The following is a 27864-nucleotide window of genomic DNA, read 5'->3' as shown; positions in this document are numbered from 1 at the left end:
CGAAACCGTTCAGACGTTTGCGCCGCTACTTGCGGTAGCCTGACCATACACTTAATGCCCCGACCCCGGAAGCCAGAATTGGAGGGAAAAGAGGTCAAGAAACGGTCAAGGAATGGTTGCTGGTGAGTTGGACTCCTTCGAAGCCTTCCGGTCTATCGCTGACATTGCTCGAGGCCATGCAAGTCGCGCAAAGTGAAATGGTACGTCCATAGCGCCGATCGCTCTCTTGCTCGCGCGACCCGCTGACCAAACCCCAATAGCGGCGAAGAGAAGCCAGCGTGTATCAACTGCCAGCGCCAGGGTGAGAAGTGCGACTACAGTATTCGCCTCAACTGGGATGGCCGTACAAAGAAGAAAGAGGAGGGTAAGGCTGGCTCGCATATCATCTCCTTCTCACCCACACCGTCTTCAGGCCAGAAGCGAGGTCCGTCTAGCCCAGACCTGAACGGCCATGTCATCTTCTCCGGTGTCTCCCCCATGCCTTCGGCGCAGAGTCCTATGCCGTCGTCCATGCCAGCCATCTCGTCGGCACCCCCACTTGGACTACAAGGATCCCCGATACCACCCACAGGGCATTACGGAAGCAATGTGCCCGTCCCCGGTTCTGAATTTCCGTCAACCCTGCTTCCGACACCGCCGGTCTTGAGGAATCCCACATGGGGCGACCAAAGGAGTAATGGAAGCTATCAGAATCCGGTCCTTGGTCCCCAGCTACGCCATCAACAGGCTCTCGCTACATCTCCATACCCCTCACCGCAAGAAAGTGGTTTTGGCAGTCCAGGCCTGAATGCTGGCATGTACAATCCTGCCGCATACTCGGCGCAGATGCCGCCACCGATGGCAACTTCGAATCCCTTTAGCCTGGGTGAATCTGTTGGCTCACCCTTTAACTCCGCAAAGCGGGTGCGACTTTCTCCGCAAACCGACTCCTTCGCCGCACATGGCTCGGCTTACCAGAGAAGCATGGACAATTCCTCCCAGTCTCTCTTTCCTTCGGGATACAACCTCAATCCGCTGACACCCGCCGCATCTTCGGCCTCCATCTCCCAGGACAATGACGACCGGCGTATCTCAGTGAGCTCACTTCTGTCGGATGATCCTGGCCCACCAAGTAGCAAGCGGACATCTGCAAGCGACTCAAATCAATCCGGCCCTACTTCAGAACCCGCAGCTCCACCCAGGCGTGGTTCACTTTACCAGCGGATGATATCCTATTCGGAAACAGAGCTCTACGGGCACGACCGTGGAGCCCCTGATTGGGATATCCCGCGCAACAATGATACCATGGCCATTTCTGGAAACTCGCCTTCGGAACACAGCGATTTCAGTTCCTGGTTGGAGGCTGAGTTCGAAGACTCCAGTTTCGGCTTTGGTATTGCCAGCCGGGATACAGCATTCGCCAGTGGCGGATACTATGCAACGCCAGTTCCTATCAAAATCCCACGCAAGCTCGAGCCACTACCACCAACACTGTCAGAGAATCCCATGAACTTGCTGTACTTCCATCACTTCCTGAACCATACTGCTCTGATACTGGTCCCGCACGATTGTCCCGAAAATCCTTTCAAGACTATTTTGCCCAAAAGTTAGTTGACCCCTCTCTGATTCATACTTGCTGACGGTTCGCAGTGGCTGTGGATAACCCCAACTTGTTGAATCTCATGCTTGCCTACTCGGCGTGCCACCGAGCCCGGCTCTTGAATCATCCAGAACCCACGCATCGAATTGCGCTCTGGGTCCAGGATGTCTTTCCTGCACTCCGCAGTACTCTAGACGATGTATCGAATACCGATACTACCAACTCGAACCTTGCAACGGCTATCATGCTGACTTCACTGGAAATAATCTCACCTGCCAGCTTTGGCGTCAATATTCCGTGGCAGAATCACCTGGGTATTGCCAGAGAGATCATACGCTCCAGAGGAGGGCCACATTCAGTCTCCAGAAAGGACCCCGTCATGTATTTCCTGACTCGTTGGCTTGCCTACCTTGACGTTCTAGGATCTCTTTCTGGTCGTAGAAACGAAGAACCGCTTTTCGCCGGCAACTACTGGTCCAGCTCACATGATGAAGGTTCCTCGGCTAAAGAACTATCACTCGACGATGATGACGGCGACGATGAAGATGACTACACGATCGACTGCCTTCTAGGCTTCACGACTCGTTGTGTGTCTATACTTGCACAGATATCTTTACTGGCAAGGGAATGCGAAGCTGATCGTATCAACACGGAAACCGGCAGTATTAATACAGACTGGCGCCCCGGTCCCGATGTTCTAAAGCGCGCCGAAAAGCTCCGCCGAGACCTCGACCATGCTCGTACCCACGAACAGAAACAATGCACGCACCACAGCCCACAACTCTCCAAGGCACAGCTGATCAAAGAAGCCAGCCGGGCGCCGCCAGAACGACGATATAGCTACGTGCACATGACTGACCAGGACGCCGAGGAATCACTTGCTACCAATTTGGCCTTTCACTGGGCGGGAATGATTCATCTGCTACGCCGAGTGCACAACCTCCCACGGACCGATCCAGAAGTGCAAGATGCGGTACGTGAAATCGTCAAGATCTTGTCACGGATAAGGGAGAGGGGAAGCGCAGAAGCCTGCCTACTGTTCCCTACCTTTACAGCTGGTGTGGAAGCGGAGAGCGAGGTGGATCGAATGGAGGTCTTGACAAGGATCAGGGGTGCAGAAGGCCTGGGCATGTGTCAGGTCAGTAGGGCACGGAAGGTTATGGAGGAGGTGTGGCGGACAGGCGAGAGTTGGGAGACATTTGTCAATGGGGAGTTCTTCGGCTGATTGTCTGGGCCACTTTTTCTTTCGCAACTTATCTCGAGCGAAAAGTTGGGCAACATAGCGTCGTACGGATCGGCTGACTGATCCCGCGCCGAACGTTATGGGCCGCCTAGGCGAAACGATGTCTTTCGATGGCTGCCATGCATGTGAGGGCTGGCTTTACGTTCAAGTTATCGAGATTATCTCGCCTTGGTCGCTATAGAGTTGCTCATCTAGTTGCGAGTATGCGAGCGTAGGTGTTCACTTGGGATTTGCGCCCAATTCAGATTTGTTGCGCCTTATGCGGCTGTTGCTGACATAGGCTTCACCTTCCGTTACGTGGATCTGTTCGGACAGCGTGGCGCTTCTGTATGCGGCTTTCACTAGTATTTGAGCAAGTGTTCCTCCGCCAGTGGACACGACTGCGCTACCATGGGTTGTCAAACTAAAGCCGTGGCTTCCCAAACGATTGTTCTCCCAGGGAGGTGTCTCGACTATCTTAGTCTACTCCTCCATACCATCCCCCCCTAGACAGGCGTTCGTCATCCCGAGTTGCTCCATATAGTAAGTAGAAGTGCTGGCCCCCATTACGTACGCACTTTGCTCCGCAGGAGGTGTGCCTTTGGCTCTTTCGTACCTGTCCTGACCGCTCACACAGAATGTAAGCTGACCCAGGGCCTCGATTGCCGCATGTACTCATTTCTGGTGAACGGCTTGTACCAGGAACTGTTGACTCCAAACACGTGTCCCATCTCCAAGGGATACGCTTACTGCGATCGTGGCTCAGGCCTCCATCAGCGACTTTGTTTGCCATTCTTGGCGGTAGTTTGGCGGTTATGGCTTGCGTTTGCGAGGATCTGCGATGGCGTGAGAGGTGGGTATGAGCATTCGTGCCTTATGATCTAATGGCAAGACATCGCGGCCAATGTCCTGATTCTAGAATCGGCTTGCCGGCTATGAGTACGGCTGCTGTGGAAAGTCTGTGTGGCGTAACCTGTGGTACACCGGGTGGCCTTAAACCTTTGACATCGAATAGAGGAATCAGGTTAGAGGCACATCTTCCGGGCCCCAGCGTAGGTTTCTGTATTCTTCGTTGCTGAGGCTAGCAAAATCCTTTTGTAGGGGCACCTGAACTTCGGTACCAGATGCGCGGACGATATCAGTCAGTTCCATTTCCGCGCCAGTTGCGTCTGGGAAAGCGCTTTCGAACTTGGTCTCGCCATTCAGGAGTCTCTGCGTGTTGATGCGAGTCGAGAAGACAAGGCGCTCGGAATGGCCTCGTTCAACTATTTCACCCTCGGACGCGTTGATATCACTGTCACGTGACGTGTTGCCGGGGGCACGATAGAGTCCCACGATCGAAGGATAGGCGGACACGCATCTGAATCCCAAATCTCGATCCTGGCACATGCTGTTGAGGCCCCAATCACCAGGGCTGTTGAAAGGGAGCATGCTCAAGCGATAGACCGCTTTCTGGGCACCGCGAAGGGTGAGCGCGTATGACATTCTGCAGCAACCGCCAAGGGCAGGAAACACCACGCGCGTTTTGTTGTCTGTGTTTGGGCTACCTTCCCATCTTGACATGTCTGGTTTGCCGACGTCGAATCGTGACTCAGGAGGCGTGACTGTTAGGTCGTTGCGAATGACGTAGCGTCGATCAGTCCACGGAGCGGGTGCCGTTCCACAGTGACCGATCCAAAGTAGATCCCAGTTATCGCCATATGGGGAGTTCGGGTTACTCTGCTTCTCGTCCATGCTGTACCTGGCTCCCTTGGCTAATTCGATCATCTGAGCGCGAAGGCCAACGTCCCAGTCAGCATCGTCTTCAAATATGATGGTGGAGCTAACGCGGCGGCGGATCATGTCTCTCCAAACGTTCAAATGCGCTCGCCAGCATCCCAAGACCGAGGGCTTCTGGGCCATCGTGTGTGGTAAGGCCTGTGAAGAAATTGCGGAGCCATCGACGCCATCGGTGATGTTGAAATCGAAACCGCTTAAGGAAGCCGAAACTGCGAAAGCATCTCGTTTGTCCGTTCGGTGAACCATCGATATCATCTGTACTTCTTGGAACTAGCTATTGTCAGCACTAAGAACTTGATGAGAATGAGATAACGCACACCAAGGGTGCGGTTCAAAATGTCCACCAGATTGGTGGTTGCGGATTGACCACCAAGTTGGGCGGAGTACAGGGCCGAACTAGCTTCGTCGAGAGCCCTTTGATACCATGTTTGCAACCCAGGTGAGCTATTGTGGGAGGCAGCCAGTAAAATGAGGAAGACTGTAAGCGTAGACGCTACAATCATTCGGAACCACAGTCGAGGCATCGACATGATGTTGTTGACCTGAGAGAAAGGGCAGATTCGGGTGAAGAGAGCGAATAAAGATCTTGAGAAGGGTTCAGGCGTTTGCTGCACGCCCCTACGATCACGTTGCCTCCCTTGCCAGGCCACATCAAGGCTGTAATATCCTCGTGTGTCCTTGAGGGTGCAAAGTGCGCCGGAAGGGCTGGTCAAAAGGGATCGGACATACCTGTGTTGTGAAGAAGGGGCAGGCCATGCTGACGACACGTCGCTCGTGGCATTTCTATTTGGAGCTCGCCTAGCAAGTTGGCAAGAGAATTGAGAGGTGGTGAGTTGGGGGTGCAGGAACAGTCGGCACGCCAGCGCACACCCTAACTAAACCTTATCTAATCTCCGCCATTCCGTACCGGCTGGGCATCCCTTGGCGATTCCAGATGTTTCAGGTTGAAGACATGCTTCACAATAATACCCCTTGCTATGCAACATTACACGTTCGGTTGTGTTCGACTGTGTTCACTTGTGACTTTCTTTGACAGTTGTGAAGGGCGGCGCCACCCTCAAGGTAAATGTGTCGTGCTCAAGACACAGAACAGGTAATTTGCTGTGAGACCACCGTGTGCAAAAATAAAAGCACCCTACCGCATCGCTCAATGTCCCGTTGATAATACTTGTCGTTCAGAGTGACCCGCATCCCTGCTTCCTTCTACTGGTTCTACAGCTTAAGTTCGGTCCAAAGCACACGAAGTGATTGCAGAGCCAGACGGCTTTCTTCGGCTGGAGCACTCCCGCTATTATAGGCCACATTGACAAGGCTAACATTAATGGTATTCTGGCGGCCTCCGGGCAATATCGGCAAACTGCATTAGAATTTTCGTAGTCGACAGGAGGCTTCCTCTCGTCATAAGCCAATTGATGGCAGCTTCTCCCAAGCACAGTCGGACTTGTGCTCTGATTACTATAGGCTTGGGCTTATGCTCACTCCGACATGAAAGTGAAAGATAGGACAGGCTCAGCCAGGGGTCAACGGGATCGACACGCCAGCTCCTGGGAATTTACAACGGAGATCCCAGCGTGTAAGCTGATGTTACTATAGTAGCCCGCGCATCACTTGGCCGACCCCTGTGCTCGTAAATTGACTACAAACCCTGCCCCTAGGCCAACGAACTGCTACGTACGCCGCTCGCTTCAGCAGGCTCCTGCTTCGCAGCAATGTTCTCCGCCTGGACTGCATCTGCTCTGCGAGCTTCATGATGCTTGCTAATCGACCTACCACCCTGCGACAAACGCAAACGATCCGCTGATACGAGCTCTTCGCCGTGAGGCGCTTCCCATTTACTTGACTTCCACGGCTTGACCTCCAGTAAGAACATTGTGTCAATCTCTTCGAGAGAGCGACCAGACCTGTCATAGTTAGATTGATGTCAATCTTGTCGACCATTCGTGAGGGGTGCACTTACGTCTCGGGAAGGAAAAAGAAGACCAGGATCACAGCAAGGAAGTTGCAGGCCGCAAAGACGTAGCCGTAGGCGAAGGAAATGGAACTGGTGATAAAGGGGGTGGCGAAACCAATGAAAAAGTTGAAGGACCAGTTCGATGCGGCGCATAGCGCGATGCACACTGAGCGGTAGCGGCTGGGATAGATCTCCGAGGTTACAGCCCACGCCATCGGACCCCATGTAGATGCAAATGCTGCGATGAAGAGACAGGCGAAGACGATCATCACCATGCCGATAGTTCGGTCGTTGCTGCCATCGGGATTCTCGAGCGCGAAGTAGCCAAGCGAGGCGAAAACCATGTAGCACATAAACATCCAGGCCGCTCCTATGGAGAGGCACTTCCGACGGCCAAACTTCTCGACCATGTAAAGACCTGGGAAAGTTGTAACAACGTTGACGGCGCCGAGGATGATTTGCGTAATAAATGGATCATCCAAGCCTACCGAAGTGAAGATGGTGGTGCCGTAGTAGAAGAAGAAATTGGCGCCAGTCATCTGCTGGAGGGCCTGGATCGCAATACCGAGGAGGGTTCTGTAAAACATGCGAGGCCCGGTGACGACTTCCCAAACAGAATGCTCTCCACCTTCGCGCTCCATTTGTAGTTTGTATTGCATTTCTTCGAGTTGCTTCTGGATGATCTGGTGCTTCTCGCTAACACCATAGAACTTGGCAATGCTTCGCGCCGCAATATCGACCTGTCCATGGCGATAGTCGTGGCGAGGAGTCTCGGGAAAGAAAAGGATCCCAAACCCGAGAATTAGCGCCCAGAAGAAACTTATGCCGACGGGAATCCGCCAGGAAGCGCTTCCTGCGATACTCTCGGTGCCAAAGTTTATGAGATATGCGATCAAGATGCCCAGAGTGATGAAAAGTTGATAGCAGCAGACGATGGCTCCTCGTAGATGTGTGGGAGCGCTCTCGCCTTGATATGCCGGCACCATGACAGAAAGACCTCCGATAGCAAAACCACTGATGATACGACCAATCATCATAACATACCACACGGGGTAGCGTGCGGCAATTTGGAAAACGTTGCCGATGCAGAATATGATACACCACATGCAGATGGAGTATTTGCGACCAATGCGACGATTGTTGGCAACGGGGCCGGCGATGAGCGCGCCAATCAGCGTTCCGATGGAGAGCATGGCCACGAGGAGACCAGTGCGGATATCGCTAAGCTCGAGTGTCTCACGATCGTCGGCAAACTGAAGATGTTAGAGCTGGCCGAGTTGTCGGGTAGGGTTGCGTACCTGATATTGGAAGTCCTCCATCTGTAAAAAGCCGCTGATTTGGCCTGTATCATAGCCGAAGCAGATACCGCCCATCGAGACCAGTATGGTCATAAAGAAGGTCCTCGCCGTCATGAAGGGAACTTTAGAATCATCGTTGAAGGCTTCCTTGGCGGGAATTCCCGGTACGTCGTGTTGGCCATCGCCAACGGTCACGGAGGACCGTGCTGAAGCTGTGGGGCGCTCAGGGTCGGCAGTCATTGTTGGGGGTCCTCGAGAGGTGTGGATGACAGGACAGCATTGACACAACGGCGAAAAGAGGTCATATAGAGTCGGGCGCGACAAGACGTCATCGATCTTGATGGTAAACAAGCATTAGAGTGGGAATCAGCTGCGGAGCGGACAAGGCTTGGAAGGTCGTGTGAAGAAGAAAAGATTTTTTTACTCCGCAGAAACGGCGCACGTTGCTCGGCGTCGACATCATCGACAGACGGGTCCGGTGGATGGAAACACATATCATGATAGAGGCTGTGTGCAACTGTACGCGCTTGGCAACCAGTCGAACGCGGCCTTCGCCATTTTCACGCTAAACGCCTTGTCTTGAGGTAAACCTGAGGTAAACCTGAAGTGACTTTGAAAAAAGTGGCTAATGAAACCAGGACCATTGCGCAGTGAGTGAGCCGATAGAGTGTGATTGCTATGCCATCAGGCTCGAGGCAAAGTCGCTGGGCTTTCATGCATCAGGTACTCGAATGGTCTGATGGTGTGACGTTTCAGCGAACGAAGAATAGGTCTTCCGCATTGACGTCAGGGTTGTAGAGATGTCAAGCCAAGCTTTGTGAGGTTGTCTTGGCGAAGTTGTGCTGTGCTTCTGTAACTCTGCATTATTTTCTGGCTCCCCTCGCGCCGGCTTCAAGACGCGTCGAAAAGCGCCGCTTTCCGTAACCCAGCCCCGCCTGCACTCGTCGAAAAATCCTTGCAATCCTGATATCGAGTTCTCCCGCGATGACTGCTTGCGCAAGTGATATCGTGCTAAAGATTCGCCTTTCGATTACGAGTACGCGAGTTCTCTGGCACTCTTCCGACTGCTTCCTGGAGCAAATCGGATTCAGGCATACCTAGTGTGTGAGTTATCGAAGAACAAGAAAGGCAGCACTGGATCAGATCGAGGCAGCACTGTCCACATTCCACTCAGCAAGTGAATACATGTCACAACCACAATCGAAACCTGTGCGATGCCGCCAGGAGGCCGTTTCGTTTCCTAGCCTCGAACACCTTAAAACTCGGGAATCGCTCTCGTCGTGAGTTCTAGCTGCGGTTAACGGAGGACTTTCTCTCGCAGCATTCGATGTCCGCGCCTGGGAGTCATGCTAATCATCTCAATCCATACACGACTCTGACACAAGCGTAGCACCAGCAATTGTACGGTATACTGACGTTACTATGAGTAAGACGAAGTGCAAAGAAACAGACGACCTGTGATCACGCTGCGACAAAGCTGTGGAGGCAGAGATCGCGAGAGTGGTCACTTTCAACTCTTGCTGGCTCCTACTGCTGCGCCGCAGGTGACCAAGCGTAAGGCGGATTCGAAGCCCCAACGAGGCGACGCCACTGCCGGCCGAGCCTATCTTGACCACTGATGCGACTGGCCAACCTGGTGTGTACCGTCAGCTGCGGGTCAGCAGTCGCGTGCCTCATCGCTTGATCAAGCTGAGGACGGGGTTTGCACGTCCAATCATCTCTCAGCCTCCAAACCTTGAGACAGTGACAACACATCTCAACTTGTGATCCGAACACTTCATCCCTAACTCCGTTACCGCCAACCGACCTCATGTGAAAGCAATCTGCAGAATGTTCTCGTCGATCCGTCTATCGCTAGGGGTTCTTGCGTTGTCTACTATGAAAACCTGGTTTTCCTGAGCTGTGCAAAGCCAGTCGGGCTCGCGCGGATGCTGAGTCTCACAACTTGCCTGAAGCATACGATGCTGTGGGCCTTTAACTCGATTCCTGTTCGCTAGGCCGGATTGCTTGTTGAAAAATGACGATAGCCGCATCCTATTCACCACTTCAGCATTGTTGGCCTTATTCGATACCCGCGAGATTGCTGCCTCACAAGCTTCCTGAGGCGCACTGCCCCCCGCTGATCAAAGGCCGACGTCCAAGTACATCAAGACCCCCAGTATGTCCCACGTACGAAACGATGGCCCGATTCCACCGGACAACCCATGGGGCAGGAGATCTTGTTCCCCGATACACAGCCTCGTTCTCTTTCATCTACTTGTCCTCAAATGCTAATCTTTCTGCGCTTTTTGTCTTGTATCACTACTCGTTTTCGCGTTTAGAGCAGGCGTCTCGTATCAAGCTGCGCATCCGACCTGTCACAGCCCTTCCCTCATAGAGTCACGTGCTCGTATCAAACATGGGCTTTCTCGGCCTCGGAGAACCATCCCTGGGTACATTCATCATCTGCCTCGGTGCTTGGATCAATCGCGACTTCAAAACACCCGCCATACACTCTAAAGATGCCACACAGCGAGACGATGTTGGAGCCGAAATGGCATTCAATGACATCAAGGTCGAAGAGCCCTCCATTTTCTTCCCTGGTCAAGACAAATGGCGTTCACGAGAGCTATCGATGCTGGGCTATCGAGGATTCATCCACGCGCCAAATACTACCATGTTCCAGAATCGAATTCTCAGTCGTGTGCTCTTGCGGTTCCCTTTCATTCTGGAGATTATCTACTGGGCACTAATATATTCTGTCTACCAAATGGCAAGAGGGTTTCTGGCTAAACGATTGAACGATCAGACCATTGATATTGCTTGCCGCCACGCTCTACAGGTAATACGACTCGAACAAGGCCTTCATATCTTCTGGGAGCTCGAGATCCAGCGATGGTTCTTGCAATATCCTGGGGTTATGTACTGGATCAACCGAATCTACTCCTTCGTTCATCTGCCTGCTACGATTTCGTTCTTGGTCGGACTCTACTGGTTCGCAATCACACGGAATCGCGGCCGTACAACCACGGAACATGTGGGGCCATATCTCTATGAATCAAGACGACGAAGTCTTGCGGTTAGTCATCTCAATCCACCACGACCACATCTGATTGGAAGCAGATCTGCAACCTATTGGCTTTCTGTGTTTTCTCAACGTGGCCTTGCATGCCTCCCAGGCTCCTAGGCGACTCAGAATCACCTGGTGAAGTGGGTGAGCTTGCCCGGAGCTTTAGCTTCGTCGACACAGTGCATGGAAGAAATGGAGCAGTCTCAGTTTTGTAAGTTCTGCCTCGGTTGTTAAATTGAAGCTAATCAAGCCACAGCAACACTCGACAGTATACGAATCAGCTTGGTGAGTCTTGCCGCCCCCGCTTCTTTGCCCTCCTAACATGAACAGCTGCCATGCCGTCTCTGCACTTTGGGTATTCGCTGCTTGTTGGGCTTTCCATCATGCGGCTTCCTATCGCGCATCCTGGCCGTTGCTACCGCTTAGCGTTACCGTTGCCCTGGTATAAGCCAGAAGCCGAGTCGTGGGCCCTTCCAATTCGAGTGCCATCTCTTCCGAAGCTGCTGTGCGAACTCATTGGATTTCTTTACCCCTTCATGATTTTGGTAGCAATTGTCAGTACAGCCAACCACTTCATCCTGGACGCGATTGTTGGAGGATCCATCTGTCTTGTGGCGTTGCGATACAACGAGTTCATGTTGAATTTTCTACCGATCGAAGACTGCGTCTTTTGGTGCTTGCGTATTCATAAGCCGGTCCAACAGCCGATTCACCTGCCGACAGAAGGTCGAGATTGAGTTCGCGGAAGTGTTCCCTCATGAATTACCAGGCTTTTACGAGGATCGGGCACTCGAGCCTGGCGGAGAATCGCTGGAATCGTTGCAAGATGACCCCTTGTCGATAGAAGTAGACTATTAACTTGCTAATCGGCTTCGATTGGTCTTGGTCAACCGGCTCAGTCAATGATGGTTCTGCTCTGCGAATAATTCGCAGATGTCGCAAGCTGTTAGCTGCTGGCACAGGAGGCAATTGCCGAGCTAGAATCCGGGGCGGAAAGCTGCCGACGCCAAGCAAAATTCGGCCGCGTCAAACATCTCCGGCGCATCCGCAGTCTGTTGGAAGAAGACACATTGGAAATACTTTGAATACTGCAAGTCGTCTATCCGAAACTTCCTCGGCTCCAAAGTCTTCGAGTAGCCAAGATGCCACGTTCTGTCGCTACATGTCAAATTACTGGCGCTTGAAGAGAAAAACCGATCTGCTGAGTGGTGCCCATCCTCTAAGCGAAATCTTGTCAGATGAAAATCCAAATGGTACACCTCGGTGCTTGTGCGGTCCCCAAACATCGTATATGCTTTTCGGTATCGCTAGGATGTACATGGCCGGCCTTCAGAGTCGGTGACAATTTCTCACCAGCCGGCTTCACATTTCGAGCCAGTCTAGAGCCGCGGCCTATTCATGGATGGAATACTAAGCATCGTTCGCTCCCCCCAAACCTGCGGGGTAAAGCTTACTGCGGGGTGATCACCCATTGACTGGGGCGGCAAGCGGAGGCGGCAGACCAGCTGGGAGCGGAACCTTGCTAGCACCAACCCTTTCGCAATTTTCATAGGCTTGCCAAGCCCTTTCTTAATGATCGGATAGGGGGCTGGAAGCAACATTTCACGTGGCACTGTGCATGTTCCGGTGTCCGTAGTTCGCCCTATAAGGTCCAGATCTCCGGGCTCCCATCAGCTTTCACCCTGACAATTGCAACATGGCCGACATCTCCGAAAAGCCCGGGTCTTCGACCAACGAAGACCTGTCGGGCAAAGCAGCTATTCATGATGAAACTCTTCACTCAGCAGCCGAGCGTGGTCATGCGGCCACAGATTTGTAAGTGATGTGTCGTTGCTGGAAGCCCAGGCTAACATCTTTAGGTACGGTCAATCACTCTTGGCCTTCGACAAGGCAGCCGAGTCGCGTCTTCGTCTCAAGATTGATCTCTACATTATCCCCACGGTGGCGATCCTGTATTTATTCTGTTTTATTGATCGTGCCAATATTGGTTAGTGGTGCACGCGCTTTTCATGGCTAGTGTTAACATTCGCAGGCAATGCACGCCTTGCTGGTTTTGAAATGGACTTGGCCCTGCAGGGATACGATTACAATACTGTTCTGAGTGTCTTCTACATCAGTGAGCTCCAACGTCCCCCCTCTCGAAGCCAAACTGATGACGATAGGCTATATCGTGTTCGAAATTCCCAGCAACATGGCTTGCAAATGGATCGGACCTGGATGGTTCATTCCCGCAATCTCCCTCGGCTTCGGAATCATGACCGTCTGCTTCGCTTTCGTCCGGACCTTCTCTGCCGCTTGTGGTGTCCGCTTTCTTCTTGGACTTTTCGAAGCAGGCATGCTTCCAGGCATAGCGTACTATATGTCGCGATGGTACCGCAGGGCAGAGCTTGCTTTCCGCTTGTCCATGTACATCGTCATGGCACCCCTCGCAGGTGCCTTTGGTGGCCTGTTGGCTTCTGCCATCTTGAAGCTCGACAATTTCGGCAGCACGCGAAGATGGGAGATGATTTTCGCCATCGAAGGCATTGTCACCATCTGCCTCTCGCTCATCGCCTTCTTCACCCTTACCGATCGTCCGGAGACAGCCAGATGGCTCACCCAGGAAGAGAAAGATCTCGCCATCGCTCGTGTCAAGTCGGAGCGCGTCGGCACGACTGAGGTTCTTGACAAGCTCGATACGAAGAAGACGCTTCATGGTATCTTCAGCCCCGTCACCCTAGCAACGTCGTTCATCTTCCTGCTCGACAATATCACGGTTCAAGGCCTCGCATTTTTCGCTCCTACCATCGTTCGTACAATCTACCCAGGGAGCTCAGTGGTATCCCAGCAGTTGCACACTGTGCCTCCCTACATCGTTGGCGCCTTCTTCGTTGTTGCCTTCAACTTTCTGAGCTGGAGAATGGATAAGCGAAACATCTTCTTCATCATGAATGCGCCTTTGATGATGGCAGGCTACATCATGTTTCTGGCCAGCACCAATCCCAACGTGCGATACGGTGCAACCTTCATTATCGCATCTGGAGCTTTTGCATTTGGAGCGCTCTGCAATGCGCAAGTGAGCGCCAATGTTGTGTCAGACACCGCTCGCTCAAGTGCCATCGGAACGTAAGTTGCATCCTTCTTTGTCTGATCTTGCTGACAAAATCAGGAACGTGATGTTTGGTAACGTTGGTGGTCTCATCTCAACGTGGTCATTCCTTCCATTCGACGGCCCGAATTACCACATCGGCAATGGGTTGAACTTGGCAACGTCTTCGGTGATCCTGATCTTGTCAATTCTTCTGGGTATCTGGATGAAAGCTAGCAATGCTCGGCGGGATAAGAAGAATGTTGAGCAGGAGTTGGAAGGAATGAGTCAGCAGAAGATTCAGGACTTGGACTGGCGGCATCCTGCTTTCAGGTGGAGATCTTGAATGTACGGGACAGCTACGACGAAAGGTGTAGCGAGGTACAGCTTCTACGTCACACTCAGATCAGCTGTAGTGCCATTCGACTTGAAGCATATCCAAGGCATTCCGCTTGATCTTTCTCGAATTGCCAAAAATCGCACTCTTCCGGGCTCGAATATGGTAGTTCGCAGCCTTCGCACCCTTTTGGAGCCGATTGTATCATGTGAGAATTTGCTGAGAGACATACAGGTGAAGAGCTCGACGGACTTCAGGCTGCCGTTTGTCGCGATTCAGGACATCGAGAAACGAAGAACATTGCCAAGATTTTCCGACGCAGTGGACCACGTGACTTCTGGACTCCATGCAAATGCAACGGGGTCTGGCCTACGACTCTGAGTTGTCGCTGTTGCCTCCGAGTGCATCGCGCTTTGCTGTTGCGCGCTCCATATTCTGAATGAAAGGTCAGATGCTTCACTGTTATTCGATCTTTTTCGGTGCCGCTCCGGCCTACAGGTGACTCAGTAGACACGGATCTCTCCTGCGACCGATACGTTATTGCGCGTTCACAGCAAAGCACCCGAAGATCAATGATGACAACGTGGAATCCGATAGTGAACTTTGAAAGGTCCAAAGACGTATCACACCAGATAATGAAAGGCCAAGGGGATATCCACAAAGCGAAGACTAGGTCTCATCTGAAAAACCGGGTCCACGATGATAAATAGCGACCAAAGTGTTTATATCGGCAAACGTAGTACCTACTGCCTGATTACCCAGACAAGCAATCAAGACCTTCCAAAAAGCGCAGTCTCCCCGTCAGTGCGCCATGACGAGAAGCACACGTGCTGACGGTTCTTTCCCAGTATGCAGCGTTCGGCTCTTCGACCTAATTATTCATCAATAAGCGAATCATACTCGCATTCTGAGCAAACTTGCGTCAGTCATCGAAGCTCAACCAATCACAGGCCATTGAAGCAGTGCCAGATTTGATATTGACCAAGACACAAGCACTTTTCTGCTTGCCCAGGCTCAGCTACCTATCTTCGACTTCCTAAGCGATGGCCTCAAACCTGATGGTAGGTTCCAGCAATCGCACAGTTCCGCATCCAAGATGGGTCGTGTTGAGTCCATCTCCACCTCGCTATTGATATAAAGCCTGGCCTGTGCCCGTGAGTCTGCTCTGACTTCCATTTAACCCAACATAATCTTCGACTTCGCGGCAGCAACATCAACCTCTCCGAACAATCAATCGCAAGAATGTCTCCTCCGAAACGCGCAGTGATTTTTGTCACCTCTGCCACGGCTCCGCTGCACGATGGGAATCCAACAGGTCTCTTCATCTCAGAAGCTCAGCATCCGTATCAGGTGTTGACCAAAGCGGGTTTCGAAGTCGATCTCGTGTCTGAGACGGGCACGTATACCGAGGACTGGCTCAGTATGCAGGATAGCTTCCTCAATGGCTCCGATAAAGAGGAATATGAGGACAAGAACAGCGTCTTCCGCAAGAAGCTCGACAACATGCCCGATGTTAGCAGCATTGACGGCAAGAAGGTGAGTGCGTTGCTGATATGTGGTCCCAGCTGACGGCGCAGTACGGCCTCTTCTTCGCTAGTGCCGGCCACGCAGCTCTCATTGATTATCCGCACGCGAAAGGTCTTCACAAGATTGCTTCGGACATCTGGAATGCAGGTGGTGTCGCTGCAGCAGTGTATGTCTTTCACGCAATGTGCTTCGCGTGCTGATTAGTCAGGTGCCACGGACCAGCGATCTTTCCCGGTGTTATCGACGCATCGACTGGCAAGTCTGTCATCCGCGGCAAAGTCATTACCGGTTTCACCACCCAGGCAGAGAACGACATGCATATCATGGAGCCGATCCGATCATGGAACGAGCCGCTCATTGATGAGTGGGCTAAGAAGCTTGATGCGACGTGTAAGACTGCCTATGACGCCTTGAATGTTGCTGACGAGTACAGACACAAGAGCAGAGAATGTATGGGGCGATTTTGTGGTTGCAGATGGACGTGTTGTTACAGGGATGAATCCACAGAGTGCAAAGTCGGCGGCGCAGGCAGCAGTGAACGCATTTGAGCAACTGTGAAGATGACAGTGTGGCGTCGACAGCAAGCTTCTCACGTACAGGTGCAGATAGACTTGCTTATCATTAAGTAATCTTCAAGCTCACTGTTCCATTTTCGCGGAGTGATTGGGACTGCTGACGGCCATCTAGAATGTTCAGGGTGACTCGAGCAAGTTGCCGACCGTCTACCTAGTACCTAGTAGATGCCGGAGAAGGAGGTCCGGGGTTAGTCGAAAGTGGTGGGGCGAAGACAAGGAGCATATGAACAAGCGGCAAATGCACATTGAGACAGAAGACGAGCATTTTGAACAGCCTCAAAGAGCAGAGCAGTGCGATTGATACCTACAGGTACCTACCAGCCTCTATGCAAAAGAGTCAACTCCGAATTAGTGTAGAGTCAGGATAGAGTTGAGCCCCAATCAGAGCAAAGTCACAGTTAAAATCAAGGCTAAGCTGATCGCGCGCTAACGTCTGGCTAAGCTATTATGATTCGTGAAGCCTAAGATTCCTGGCTACAGTATCTTCGACTTGCGTCAGCCGTATTAAGAACATCATACTCACATTAAACGCACATCAGATATGAAAGCCAACTACAGTGGCCTATAGAGCTGATTATATCTACAGTTGCCTGCTGCTTACCTATAGCGTTGTCGAGCAGGCCTTGTTGCGGTAGCTCAAAGACCAGATCCCACTGTAACAGCATAGTGAGACAGCGAGGTGTAGGCGCTGGCTGGCAAAAAGCTGGCGGCGATTTACACCTACCACAACAAGGTAGGTAGATACTACCTACATTTCAGCCACCTATAGACGCCAACAAAGTCCTGCTGGACCCGCCTGTGAGATGTTTAGGTTCTGTCTTAACTCGGCCGGTCATGCTCGCCAATCCTGGATAGCGACAATTTGGTCGACGTCGAAGTCGTAATCTCGAACGACTGCGTCTATATAGCGGGAGTTTCATGATTTACAACCTTGAATCGGCCACATATAGGAGAAGGCGGTGAGCTGAGATGAGATAACTACCTGTTAGGTGATAATAACTATCTTCTTGCCAGCCACGTGCTGGTGGACGACCGGGTTGGGGTTCCCAGCCCCCGGGTCATCCCTAGCCTGTCAGGACATTGAGACAAATGTCAATAGTTTAGCGGTGGTGTATCGATAGCATAGTAAAGTTGATGGGCTGTATATAAAGGAATGCGAGGTGCAAGTAGCTGAGAGAAATAGCGAGGAGAGGATGGTGGTATTACCTAGCAACAGCCAGTTACATCTGATTTGATAGGTATCTAAGGACGTTGGCCAGGTGTGAGGACTGAAGATTGGCTTAGCGCCATCCACCCGAATGCGAACGGTGAAAATGAAATTGAAATGATCTTGCTGGGTATTAGATGTTGCAGCTACCTCTATCGCGACTGAAGGAACCAGATTGGGTTCGAAGTTTTATTACCTTTGCGCTGCTCAACGGGGCACCGGTCCGCTACGGCAAACAGAATAAGTACCCAGCACGTACCCCATCTCTCTGATCGCTGCGACTTACACCTACCTACGACAGCTCGGTTGCGAACCTATCCATTCGGTTTCAGAAATTTGTTCTCTTAGGTTAGGTATCTCTCGTCGAATGCTACATCTTTGCAAGGCAAGAAAGCTGTGACTTCTGCTCGTTGTGTCTCCGGATCACGCACCTTCCGCACGCACACACATGCACCAGCCGCAGGTAGCATTATTTCGAGGTTGCACCAGAAGGCTTGAAGCACTATCCTCATTGGTTCCTACGCATTACTGACTACCTCAGAATATTCTACTACGTACCCAGTAGGTATTTTATGAATGCTAGCATCCTAAGAGTTAACCTGTGGAAGTGATACCTAGACATTGTGCCCTATGATACTAGAGCTTAGGAGGGAGACCTAGTGGTCAGAGTACTACTAGGTAGCTAGGGATACGGTCTTTCAATCCAATGCAACATCAGTACAATGCTGTCTGTGGCTAGTGAGTGTGTGTTCGTGCGGAGCATGTGCCTCAGAGGCAACGCTACTCCTCAGCTTCTTTGAGTCCCCCAGATGAGATCGGTAGGACTGGCTCGCGAGCTCGGGGCTGGGAACACCTGCTCAGGAAGGACATGTGGACAGCGGGTAGACCATATCCTCTGTGTGGCTTTTATCTGGGTACTACCCTGAGTCACTGCTCCTACTGAAGACCGTCTGTGGCTCATTATTGCTTGTCGTTGGTTGTAGTCAACTCGGATTCAAAACTTTCCTTTAGTGACTACCAGGAACGTGAACACAGTCATGCGAGGTGTTGAACATTGGCAACTCTTATACATCGATTAGAGACAGCTGATCCGCTTGCCATGTGCTAGGTATCGAGATCGACTATAGGAAGTCCTAAAGTGCTGTGGGACATACGGCTAACGAGCTGCTTTGGTAGTACCTAGTATCTCCGTGGTGATCATCCGGAGACCAGATCTTGCGAACAGCGAAGATATACTAGGTAGAAGAGAACGAGGACGCAAGTGATAATCCGAGATATTGCGTGTCTCTTCAATCATCTATTTTCGCATCCAACCATATCGAACAGTGTCACGACATCCAAGATACACACAAGGCAGCCGGAATATCCCCATGATGCTGATGATGCTTGGCGACATTACCTACTCCCGCTTCATCTCGTGCTCTAGATACATAGTCTATCTCAAGTCGCATCCGGCAGCAGTACTTGGCAAAAAGCAAGAAATGTTTGACACTCAAGTCATCATCAGCACTGAGAAGCAGGCAGTGTCTGTTTTAGGCTCGATCGGAAGCTAAGTACAGTAGTGCCGAAAGATTGCTGCACTCGGAAAGAACATTCCCTTGACGATTTCTTGTGCTGCCCGATATGGCCTGTTAGTGCCAACCGATGCCTGCTCTAAACTCAGGTCGGATGCTTGGCACTCCTCATCTGTAAAATACTGTGCTGTTGTTACAGCTCAGTGCATGGCGATCACTTTGTATGAAATTCCCAGCTTGATGGCAGTCTCGCGTGGCTTGTTTTCGAGCTCACCTGTCTCACAATGTCACATTAGTGCTGTGGCACTCCTGGGCCAGCCTGACGACACTCTTCAGCCTCACAGGGATCGGAGTGGAAGTCCTTGCGCATGCCGCTATCGACGCTGAAAGATGTAAGATAGATTTACTGCGGCACATCGGTGACAGTCCAGCGCATACCAGACTCGCGAGAAGTGAGGGACACGAGAAGTGTGGCTTGGCGGTTGTGTCGCTCTTATGTATCCATCGCTCTCAGCTTTGGCTCTCGAATGATCGTTACAGGTACCAAGGACCTAGTACTTGGGGGCGCGGCGCTTCGGACCCTCTGATCGCTGCTATACCACCGAGTACTGAGTCTACTTTGTGCCTCGATATTGTCCTACTACATAGCAGGTACTAGTGGTTCTATTCAAGTCCATGGCCTGAACCACCCAGAATCTTCTTCGAGATTGCTCGATGAGCTAGAACAACTTCCGCATTTTGTTTAGGCCTCTCGAGCTCAGAAACACAAGATGGAACCTATCTACTGGCGACTGTCCTTTCTAACTTGTCTTTCCACTTCTCTTTCGCCTCCGATCACGGTCCACATATGCGACACCTAGTACTCATGCGCGGTACTATCGCCATTCGTCGTGGTCACATCTTATTAAAATGCTGACACACACGAAACATAGGTATTCTTTTACTTCAGGTCCACTTGTGTACATGGCAGGCTTCGCTTCGGACTTTCAGCATGCCCACAACGAGTTTTGTATTTTGCTGAACACGATGTGGATGCTCGAAGCTTGCCTCACAGCGTAAGCATCACAGAAAGTGCAAGAGCAAAACTTCACTATTGTGATCTGGTCCCAAGCTTGTATAGTATTGCATCTTGATCCCGTTCGTTGCTACGACCACCTACCTGGCAGGTACATCGACCCTGTGTGAGCCATCCTTCATAGTGCCGTCGACCGGTATCCTAGCTCCAGTCGCTTAGCTCATTCCATTCGTAGCACGCCGCTGAGCGTCATAGGTCGGCTCGAACGTTGCTTGGGAAACTCGATGCACAAGATGTTCGTTGTCGCCGCTCTCTTCGACTTCAGAAGCTCATTGCGTTGCTGCATAGAAGTCAGTACGTACTACCAGCTGCCGCATCTTCATCATCACGCACCGCTCAAACTTTTACCCCAATGCATACCTACATGGTCTGCTACGCTGCAGTCAGACCTTTCATCGCTTCCCCTACACTCTAAGAAATTTGGCTTAGTAGGTGTGTAAGGTAGCTCAGGGTGATGCTATTCCGCGAGCTGCTGAGTTACCTAATCAATGTAAGGGCTAGATGACGATGATTCAAAGACTTCAAGACTTGAAGCTGTAGGGCGGAGCGGATACGACAGCAGCGTGGGCTGTATGCGGTAGCAAATTGTATCCCATTTATTTATTGTCTCTGGTATTGTCCGACACTCGTCGAGGTATTGTTATGAACCGCTCCGAACGTCGGGTCCAAACTGGGTTTAGCAGCTGGGGGGAATAGTATCAGGGTCAAGGCTAGGCCAAAGTAAATGTAGGAACTGATAGTAGCAGTTGTACTACTAGTGTATAGAGCGAATCAATATACGAAGTTAACTACGAGAGTCCTACCTAGTGTCGGGACGGGTCGTCCCTCTATATAGTCCTGGAAAGATATGTAATGCTGGGTCCTGCTGTGTCTACTGTGCCTGCCAGGGCCCCAGCAGACCCATCACACCTATCGGGCCCAGCGCCTGGGTCACGTGACATACACCTTCCCTTGGGGTCGGCTAACCTTCCCCTATGTCTTCGGGCCGGGCGTCACCGGTGGCCTGCAGGTCGCGCTGTAGCCTGGGTCGTAACACTTTCCCCCTCCCAGTCTGTTGCGTCCTCACATACATAAGGTCAGTGTCCGCCTGTTTTGTTCTTCGTTCTTTATAGCTCACCATATCCAGTGACTGTGCCACCAAACATAGCAAGACCTCGTCCGAACGTCGCAAAACTGCTGCTTTAAAAATCAGAGCTCTTGGTTTTGAGCTGTTAGAAATGGGCCGCTGCACCCCTTGTTAGAACTCAAACTCGCCATACTTTATCCTCAAAGGTCACAAGCGGTGTTCTACCTATGAGCACTAGGACAACTGTCGATGCGATGGGAAATTCTCAGAGCTGGAGTTCAATACCCTTGAGGCCAAAAAACGCGAAGCAAAGGAAGAGGCGCAAGCGAAGCGCGCCGAAGTGGGCCGTCTAGCCACTGCCGCTGCTCAGGTGTACGCTAAACTGGCGAAGGCCCAGTAGGAAGAAATTGACTTGCAGTCCCGGATTGATAGATATACTGAGAGCCAGTCAAGGATGCTCTGTCAGGAGCTATCCCTCCTTAATGAGCTTAACAGTCTACCTGCTAATTCAGTAGTGGGTTTTAACAATCAGGTGTTGCCTTAGGGGGATCCCCTGATATTTATATCTCCCAATTTCTCCGGGCCTGGTGTTGGTCCCTTGGAGATAGGTAATGTTAGTGATACTTCTGGATCTGTGTGACAGTGAGTCTCCCTTAGGGTTCCCAAGTGTTATTATTATGTTGACTATTTTTCCAGTGTACCAAATAGTATGGGATATTATTAACAAATTTATAGCCTATGACTTTATTGACATCTTTCTTATCATATTATATCTCCTGCGATTCTCTATTGATATTGATTATCTCCTTTATTGGCCACTGCTTTCCTAGGGCTAGTTCTAGTAAGGAAGCATAGAATACGTTGTGAATCTGTATTTCTTTTGGGAGTTCCAATTTGAAGGTGACCGGTCTGTATTTCTTCTTAACTCTGAACAGTCTGAGCTTAGTGTAATCCAGTTTAGAGCTTAGTTGTTGTGTTTTTATGTTTTTTCATAGAAGATAAACTATCTCCCCCTCCGAGAAGACTAGTCCCCCAGTTCTCTTTTTGTTAGCAAATTTTGTTGTTTTATTTTGAATTTGCTGTAAGTCATCCTGTAATAGTTGGTATATTGTTTGTAAGTGCGTTACTAATATTTTTGCTTTTTCTGCCACTAGCTTCATACCTAGTTCGTGGTTATGAAGTCTTGGGTGTTTTCCATAGTTTGTATAATAAGGGGAGATCCCTGTTGCTCCTACTGAGTTGTTGTATACAAATTGTGCTGTCAGTAGTAGTTCAACCTATTTTGTTTGTTTATAGTCCAAATAGCACTGTAAATATTGTTCAAGGACCTGATTTGTCCTTTCTATTTGTCCATCGGTCTGTGGGTGAAATACGGTTAACAGTTTGTGTTTTGTTCCCAGTTGATCTGTTAATAACTGCCAAAATTGTGATGTGAAGAGCTTGTCTCTGTCTGATATAATTTCTTTTGGCATTCTGTGCTGTGTAAAGACTGTTTCTATAAAGATGTGGGCGAAATCCGTCGCTGTCACTATTTTTAGAAATGGTACAAAGTATGCTCACTTTGTCAGTCTTTTGACTATCACCAGGATACTGTTGTATTCCACTCCTGTGAGGGGATATGTGGATTTTGGCAGATCTGTGATAAAGTCTATCGCGATTGAAGTCTATATATTATCTGGTAGTTCTGGAGATTATAGTAACCTATAGGGTTTGTGTTGACTGTGCTTGGTTTGTATACACAAGTCACAGTTCCTAATATAGTTCTTCATATCTTTCCTCAAGCCAGGCCAGGTGAAGTCTCAAGTTATAAGTTTAATTGTCTTGTTAATACCTGGATATCCAGCTGTTTTGATATTATGTCTGTCATATATAACCTCTTGGTGTTGCTGTTCACTTAGTTGTATTTCTATAGTTGCCAGTGTTTGAGGTTTCTAGTATACTAGGCTGTTCCTATCTTACCTTAGTATTAAGGCTGGTGCGGGTCTAGTTCCCTCTGTGTAGTCAGGCTTTCTACTTAAAGTATCAGCACGTCCATTTTCTGTTCCTCTAATGTGCGTGATTTTGAAGTTATATGCTAAAAGCGTTTCTGCCCACCTGACTTGCCTCCTATTAAGTTCTTTTGTTGTGGTCCAATATAGAAGGTTCTTGTGGTTAGTAAAGATCTGAACAGGGTGACTAGTTCCTTCTAGATATACTCTCCACTCCTTCAAGGCTTCTACTATTGCTAAAAGTTCCTTGTTATAGATATTGTAGTTTAATTTGGGTCCGGTTATCTTTCTAGACCAATAGGCTACTAGCCTAATCTTTCTATCCTCCCCTTTCTAGGTAAGGCATACACTGACTGTATAGTCTGAGGCGTCTGTTTTAAGTATAGCTTCTTTTTCTGGGTCAAAGATGGCGAGTATCGGAGCTTTAGTTATTTTTTCCTTGATAGCCTTGAAGGCCTGTGTTATGAACCGCTCCGAACGTCGGGTCCAAACTGGGTTTAGCAGCTGGGTGAATAGTATTAGGGTTAAGGCTAGGCCAAAGTAAATGTAGGAACTAATAGTAGTAGTTGTACTACTAATATATAGAGCGAATTAATATATAAAGTTGACTATAAAAGTCCTACCTAGTGTTGAGACAGGTTATCCCTCTATATAGTGCTGTGTAGCTTGTCTTGCTCTGTATGCTCTGTTACTCTGTCTAGAGCAGGGAGAGCACTAGAGCCTAATCATATGACTCCTCAGCGGTTCTCTGTCCCTAAGGTACACTTCTCTGTAGAGTCTGTTCTTCCCCTGGGTAACCTTCCCCTTAGGGCTGAGCGCCCCTACGGCCGCTGGTCTTGGTTGGGTTGCGGTTGTAATCCGTAACACTTTCCCCCTCCTGTCCTTACTTATATCCACGCAAGTATTTAAGGTAGGTGTCCCCACAACTAGTAAGCCCTGAGTTCCTCCTTCTTCCCTGTTATAGCTAACTATAACATGTTCAGTCCTTAAGTCTTCTTGTCCTAATTCCACTAACTGTTGTCTTAATCTTGCCACAGTAATTAAGCTCCTTAACTGCCCTGCTATGGTTACTTGCTCTAGCTACGCCTGTTCAGGCGATACCTGTTATTTTGCTAAAGAGTGTTCTAGAAAATGTTCTTGCTACCTCTGTAAGAATATTGAGTGTAATAGGTTATTTTCTCTCAAAGAGTTTTGTTCTGTAGTGGAGGAGAAGAAACAGATTCAAGAGAAATCCTATTGAAAGTGAAAAGAAGTGGCGCGCCTCTATTACGCGCTCACAGAAGCTAAGTCAGAGGACAACATTCTTCAGGATTCTATTGCTCGCCTAAAGTCTCTTTCTTCTAACATGCTCTACCGTGAGATGCAGGCGCTAGGAGTTTTAGAAGAACAACCCGCTAGTAGTTCTAGCGCCTTTACTAACCCTGGCTACCTCTAGGAGGAAGTGCCAGTAAATAACACTATTAATTAGGATACTATCTTCTCTTTAGCACCTCCACTACCAAGCCTAGTTGATGTTATTTTAGGTTCTAGTAATAATCCCTTAAAGCCTCCTGAGTAAGGTTCTCCTCTAGTTCCTATGTATTTTCAGTATGCTCATATCCTTTCCAGTAAATCAGATAGTATGGCTTCCTATTAATAAGTTGGGTTCCTATAATACAATCGATCTTGTAATATAGTTCCTGTGTTTCCTTGTGAACATATATTAGTCCTAGAATCTTGACATTTTGCGGTGCTTTTTCCAGTAGTGACATATGGAACATGTTGTGTATCCTTATCTCTTTTAGAAGTCTGAGTTAATAATTAACATTCCCTGTTCTTCTGGTAACCCTAAACAGTCCGAGTTTAGTGTAATCCAGTTTAGAGCTTAGTCACTGTGTTTTTATGTTTTTCTGTAGAAGGTAAACTATCTCCCCCTCTAAGAAGACTGGTCCTCTAGTTCTCCTTTTGTTTGCATATTTTGTTGTTTTATCTTGAATCTCTTATAAGTCGTTTTATAAAAGTTGGTGTATTGTTTGTAGGTGTGTTACTGATATTTTTGCTTTTTTTACCACTAGCTTCATACCTAACTTGTGGTTATAAAGTCTTGGATGTTTTCCATAGTTTGTGTAATAAAGAGAAATTCCTGTTGCTCCTGCTGAATTATTGTATACAAATTGTACTGTTAGTAATAACTTGACCCACTTTGTTTGTTTATAGTCCAAATAGTACTGTAGATATTGTTTAAGGACTTAGTTTGTTCTTTCCGTTTGTCCATTAGTCTATAGGTGAAATGCTATTAACAGCTTGTGTTTTGTTCCTAACTGGTCTGTTAACAATTACTAAAATTGCGATGTGAAGAGTTTGTCTCTGTCTGATATGATTTCCTTTGGCATTCTGTGCTATGTGAAGACTGTTTCTATAAAAACATAAGCAAAGTCTATTGCTGTTGCTGTTTTTAAGAATGGTATAAAGTATGCTCACTTTGTCAGTCTTTTGACTATCACCAGGATACTGTTGTATTCCACTCCTATGAGGGGATATGTGGATTTTAGTAGATCTATAATAAAGTCTATTGCGATCAAAGTCTATGTGTTGTCTAGTAGTTCTAGGGATTGTAGTAACCCATAGGGTTTGTATTGACTATGTTTAGTTCATACGCACAAGTTGCAGTTCTTAATATAGGTTTCTATATCCTTCCTTAGGCCGGACCAGGTGAAGTCTCAAGTTATAAGTTTAATTGTTTTGTTAACACCTGGGTGCCCTGCTGTTTTGATATTATACCTATTGTGTATAACCTCCTGGTGTTGTTGTTTATTTAGTTATATTTCTATAGTTACCAATATTTAAGGTTTTCTATATACTAGGCTATCTCCTTCTTACCTTAGTATTAAGGCTAGCGCAGGTCTAGTTCCTTCTGTATAGTTGGGTTGTCTGCTTAAGGTATCAGCACATCTGTTCTCTATTCCTTTAATATATATGATTTTAAAGTTATATGCTACAAGTGTTTCCGCCCACCTGACTTACCTCCAGTTGAGTTCCTTTGTTGTGATCCAATATAGAAGATTTTTATAGTCAGTAAAGATCTGAACAGGTTAACTAGTCCCTTCTAGGTATACTCTCTATTCTTTTAAAGCTTCTACTATTACCAATAGTTCCTTATTGTAGATATTATAGTTTAACTTAGGTCCGGTTATCTTTCTGGACCAATAGGCCACTAGCCTGATCTTTCTATCCTCCCCTTTTTGAGTAAGGCATACACTGACTGTATAGTCTGAGGTGTCTATTTTAAGTATGGCTTCCTTCTCTGGGTCAAAGATAGCGAGTATTAGAGCTTTAGTTATTTTCTCCTTAATAGCCTTGAAGGCTTGTTTATATTCTTCTGTCCAGTCAAAGTGTTAATCTTTCTTTGTGAGGTTTGTTAAGGGGGTTGTTGTGTGAGAATACCCTAAGATAAACTTGTGGTAGTAGTTAGTAAGTCCCACAAATAACTGTACTTCCTTAACATTCTATGGCCTGGGCTATTCCTTAATAGATTGTATTTTTGCAGGATCTAGAGCTAATCCTTTCTCTAAGACAAGGTAGCTAAGGAAAGCTATTTTGTGCTTGTGAAATTCATATTTACTGAGTTTCACCGGGAGGTGTTTCTGTTGTAGTTTCTTAAGCACCTTTTGAACTTGCTTCACATGTTTGTTATAAGTTTGAGAGAATATCAAGATATTGTCCAAGTAGGCCAGGACAAAAACATCTAGGTATTCCTGTAAGGTGTCGTTAATTAGCTCTTAGAAAGAGGCAGGTGTGTTAGTCAATCCAAACAGCATAACCTGGTACTTATAGAGTCCCCACTATGTTTTAAACGCTATCTTCTATTCTTTACCCTTTTTCATTCTGATTTAATAATAGGTGTCCCTAATATCAATTGCTGTAAACTACTTAGCGCCTAGAAGTCTATCCTGTAGTTCATCTATATATAGAAGTGGATATTGGTTCTTCCGGGTGATATTGTTGAGCTTCCTAAAGTTAATACACAGTTATAGGCTGCTGTCTTTCTTTGGTGCAAATAGCACGCTATGCGCTATTAGTAACATGGATTTCTGTATAAACTGTTTCTCTAGGTGAGTATCTAGGTATTCTTTTAAGAAGTCCTCCTGCTTCTTTAAAAGTGGTATTAATCTGGTATAGTACTTCAGATTTTCTACCAACAGGGGTATCTTGTAATCCCACAGTTGATATTCTGGTAGGGCAGCACTCCCTACTTTTTCTATGAATATATCTTTGAAATCTTTATATTCCAGAGGAATCTCTGACATAGCCATACCTGCTAGAGCTCTTCCCACTGGTCATACCTATATTGCCTTTACAAAGGGAACCTTTAAGACTGATTAGGTCTCCATTTGTCTATAACTGCAATTCGGAAATTCAAGTGTTCTCTTTTTCCAGTTGATTACTGGATTATACTGTGCCAGCCATTCTATTCCTAATATCATGTTGTATTTTATATCAATAATATCCAGTGTAATGTTTTCTTTGTGTCCTTGTATATAGAGTTAGATGTTCCTTAACTCTCTTTTTACCCATCCCTGATCTTGTTTTATTAAGTTGCTGTCAGCTATATCCAATTAATAAGGTTATTCTTTATTGTACTAGTGGTTTT

The 27864-nt window shown here is 48.6% G+C and overlaps 6 protein-coding genes across 6 annotated transcripts; 4 read left to right on the top strand and 2 right to left on the bottom strand.

Moving 5' to 3' along the window:
* Positions 1-54: 54 nt before the first annotated feature.
* Positions 55-2804, top strand: HMPREF1541_06784 (uncharacterized protein; the record flags this gene model as incomplete). The annotated part of the gene is made up of 4 exons (XM_008721113.1): positions 55-122; positions 174-200; positions 261-1585; positions 1630-2804. The coding sequence occupies 4 exons, from the start codon at positions 55-57 to the stop codon at positions 2802-2804; spliced, it is 2595 nt and encodes an 864-aa protein (XP_008719335.1).
* Positions 2805-3821: 1017 nt separating this feature from the next.
* Positions 3822-5110, bottom strand: HMPREF1541_06783 (uncharacterized protein; the record flags this gene model as incomplete). The annotated part of the gene is made up of 2 exons (XM_008721112.1): positions 3822-4850; positions 4898-5110. 2 exons carry the CDS (start codon positions 5108-5110, stop codon positions 3822-3824), a joined length of 1242 nt encoding a protein of 413 aa, XP_008719334.1.
* Positions 5111-6231: 1121 nt separating this feature from the next.
* Positions 6232-8069, bottom strand: HMPREF1541_06782 (uncharacterized protein; the record flags this gene model as incomplete). The annotated part of the gene is made up of 3 exons (XM_008721111.1): positions 6232-6481; positions 6538-7784; positions 7830-8069. The coding sequence occupies 3 exons, from the start codon at positions 8067-8069 to the stop codon at positions 6232-6234; spliced, it is 1737 nt and encodes a 578-aa protein (XP_008719333.1).
* A 2158-nt stretch (positions 8070-10227) lies between these two features.
* Positions 10228-11615, top strand: HMPREF1541_06781 (uncharacterized protein; the record flags this gene model as incomplete). The annotated part of the gene is made up of 4 exons (XM_008721110.1): positions 10228-10887; positions 10932-11089; positions 11135-11163; positions 11209-11615. 4 exons carry the CDS (start codon positions 10228-10230, stop codon positions 11613-11615), a joined length of 1254 nt encoding a protein of 417 aa, XP_008719332.1.
* A 959-nt stretch (positions 11616-12574) lies between these two features.
* On the top strand, positions 12575-14291 carry HMPREF1541_06780 (uncharacterized protein; the record flags this gene model as incomplete). Its single annotated transcript, XM_008721109.1, has 5 exons — positions 12575-12693; positions 12738-12865; positions 12911-12994; positions 13041-13983; positions 14027-14291. The coding sequence occupies 5 exons, from the start codon at positions 12575-12577 to the stop codon at positions 14289-14291; spliced, it is 1539 nt and encodes a 512-aa protein (XP_008719331.1).
* A 1233-nt stretch (positions 14292-15524) lies between these two features.
* HMPREF1541_06779 (uncharacterized protein) lies at positions 15525-16367 on the top strand (the record flags this gene model as incomplete). The annotated part of the gene is made up of 4 exons (XM_008721108.1): positions 15525-15818; positions 15860-15975; positions 16018-16199; positions 16243-16367. 4 exons carry the CDS (start codon positions 15525-15527, stop codon positions 16365-16367), a joined length of 717 nt encoding a protein of 238 aa, XP_008719330.1.
* Positions 16368-27864: the final 11497 nt, after the last annotated feature.

Source organism: Cyphellophora europaea (assembly GCF_000365145.1).
Source record: "Cyphellophora europaea CBS 101466 unplaced genomic scaffold supercont1.6, whole genome shotgun sequence".
Taxonomy (NCBI): Eukaryota; Fungi; Ascomycota; class Eurotiomycetes; order Chaetothyriales; family Cyphellophoraceae; genus Cyphellophora; species Cyphellophora europaea.
The sequence above is the reverse complement of the archived record's forward strand: the minus strand, read 5'-3'. Positions and strand labels throughout refer to the sequence as shown.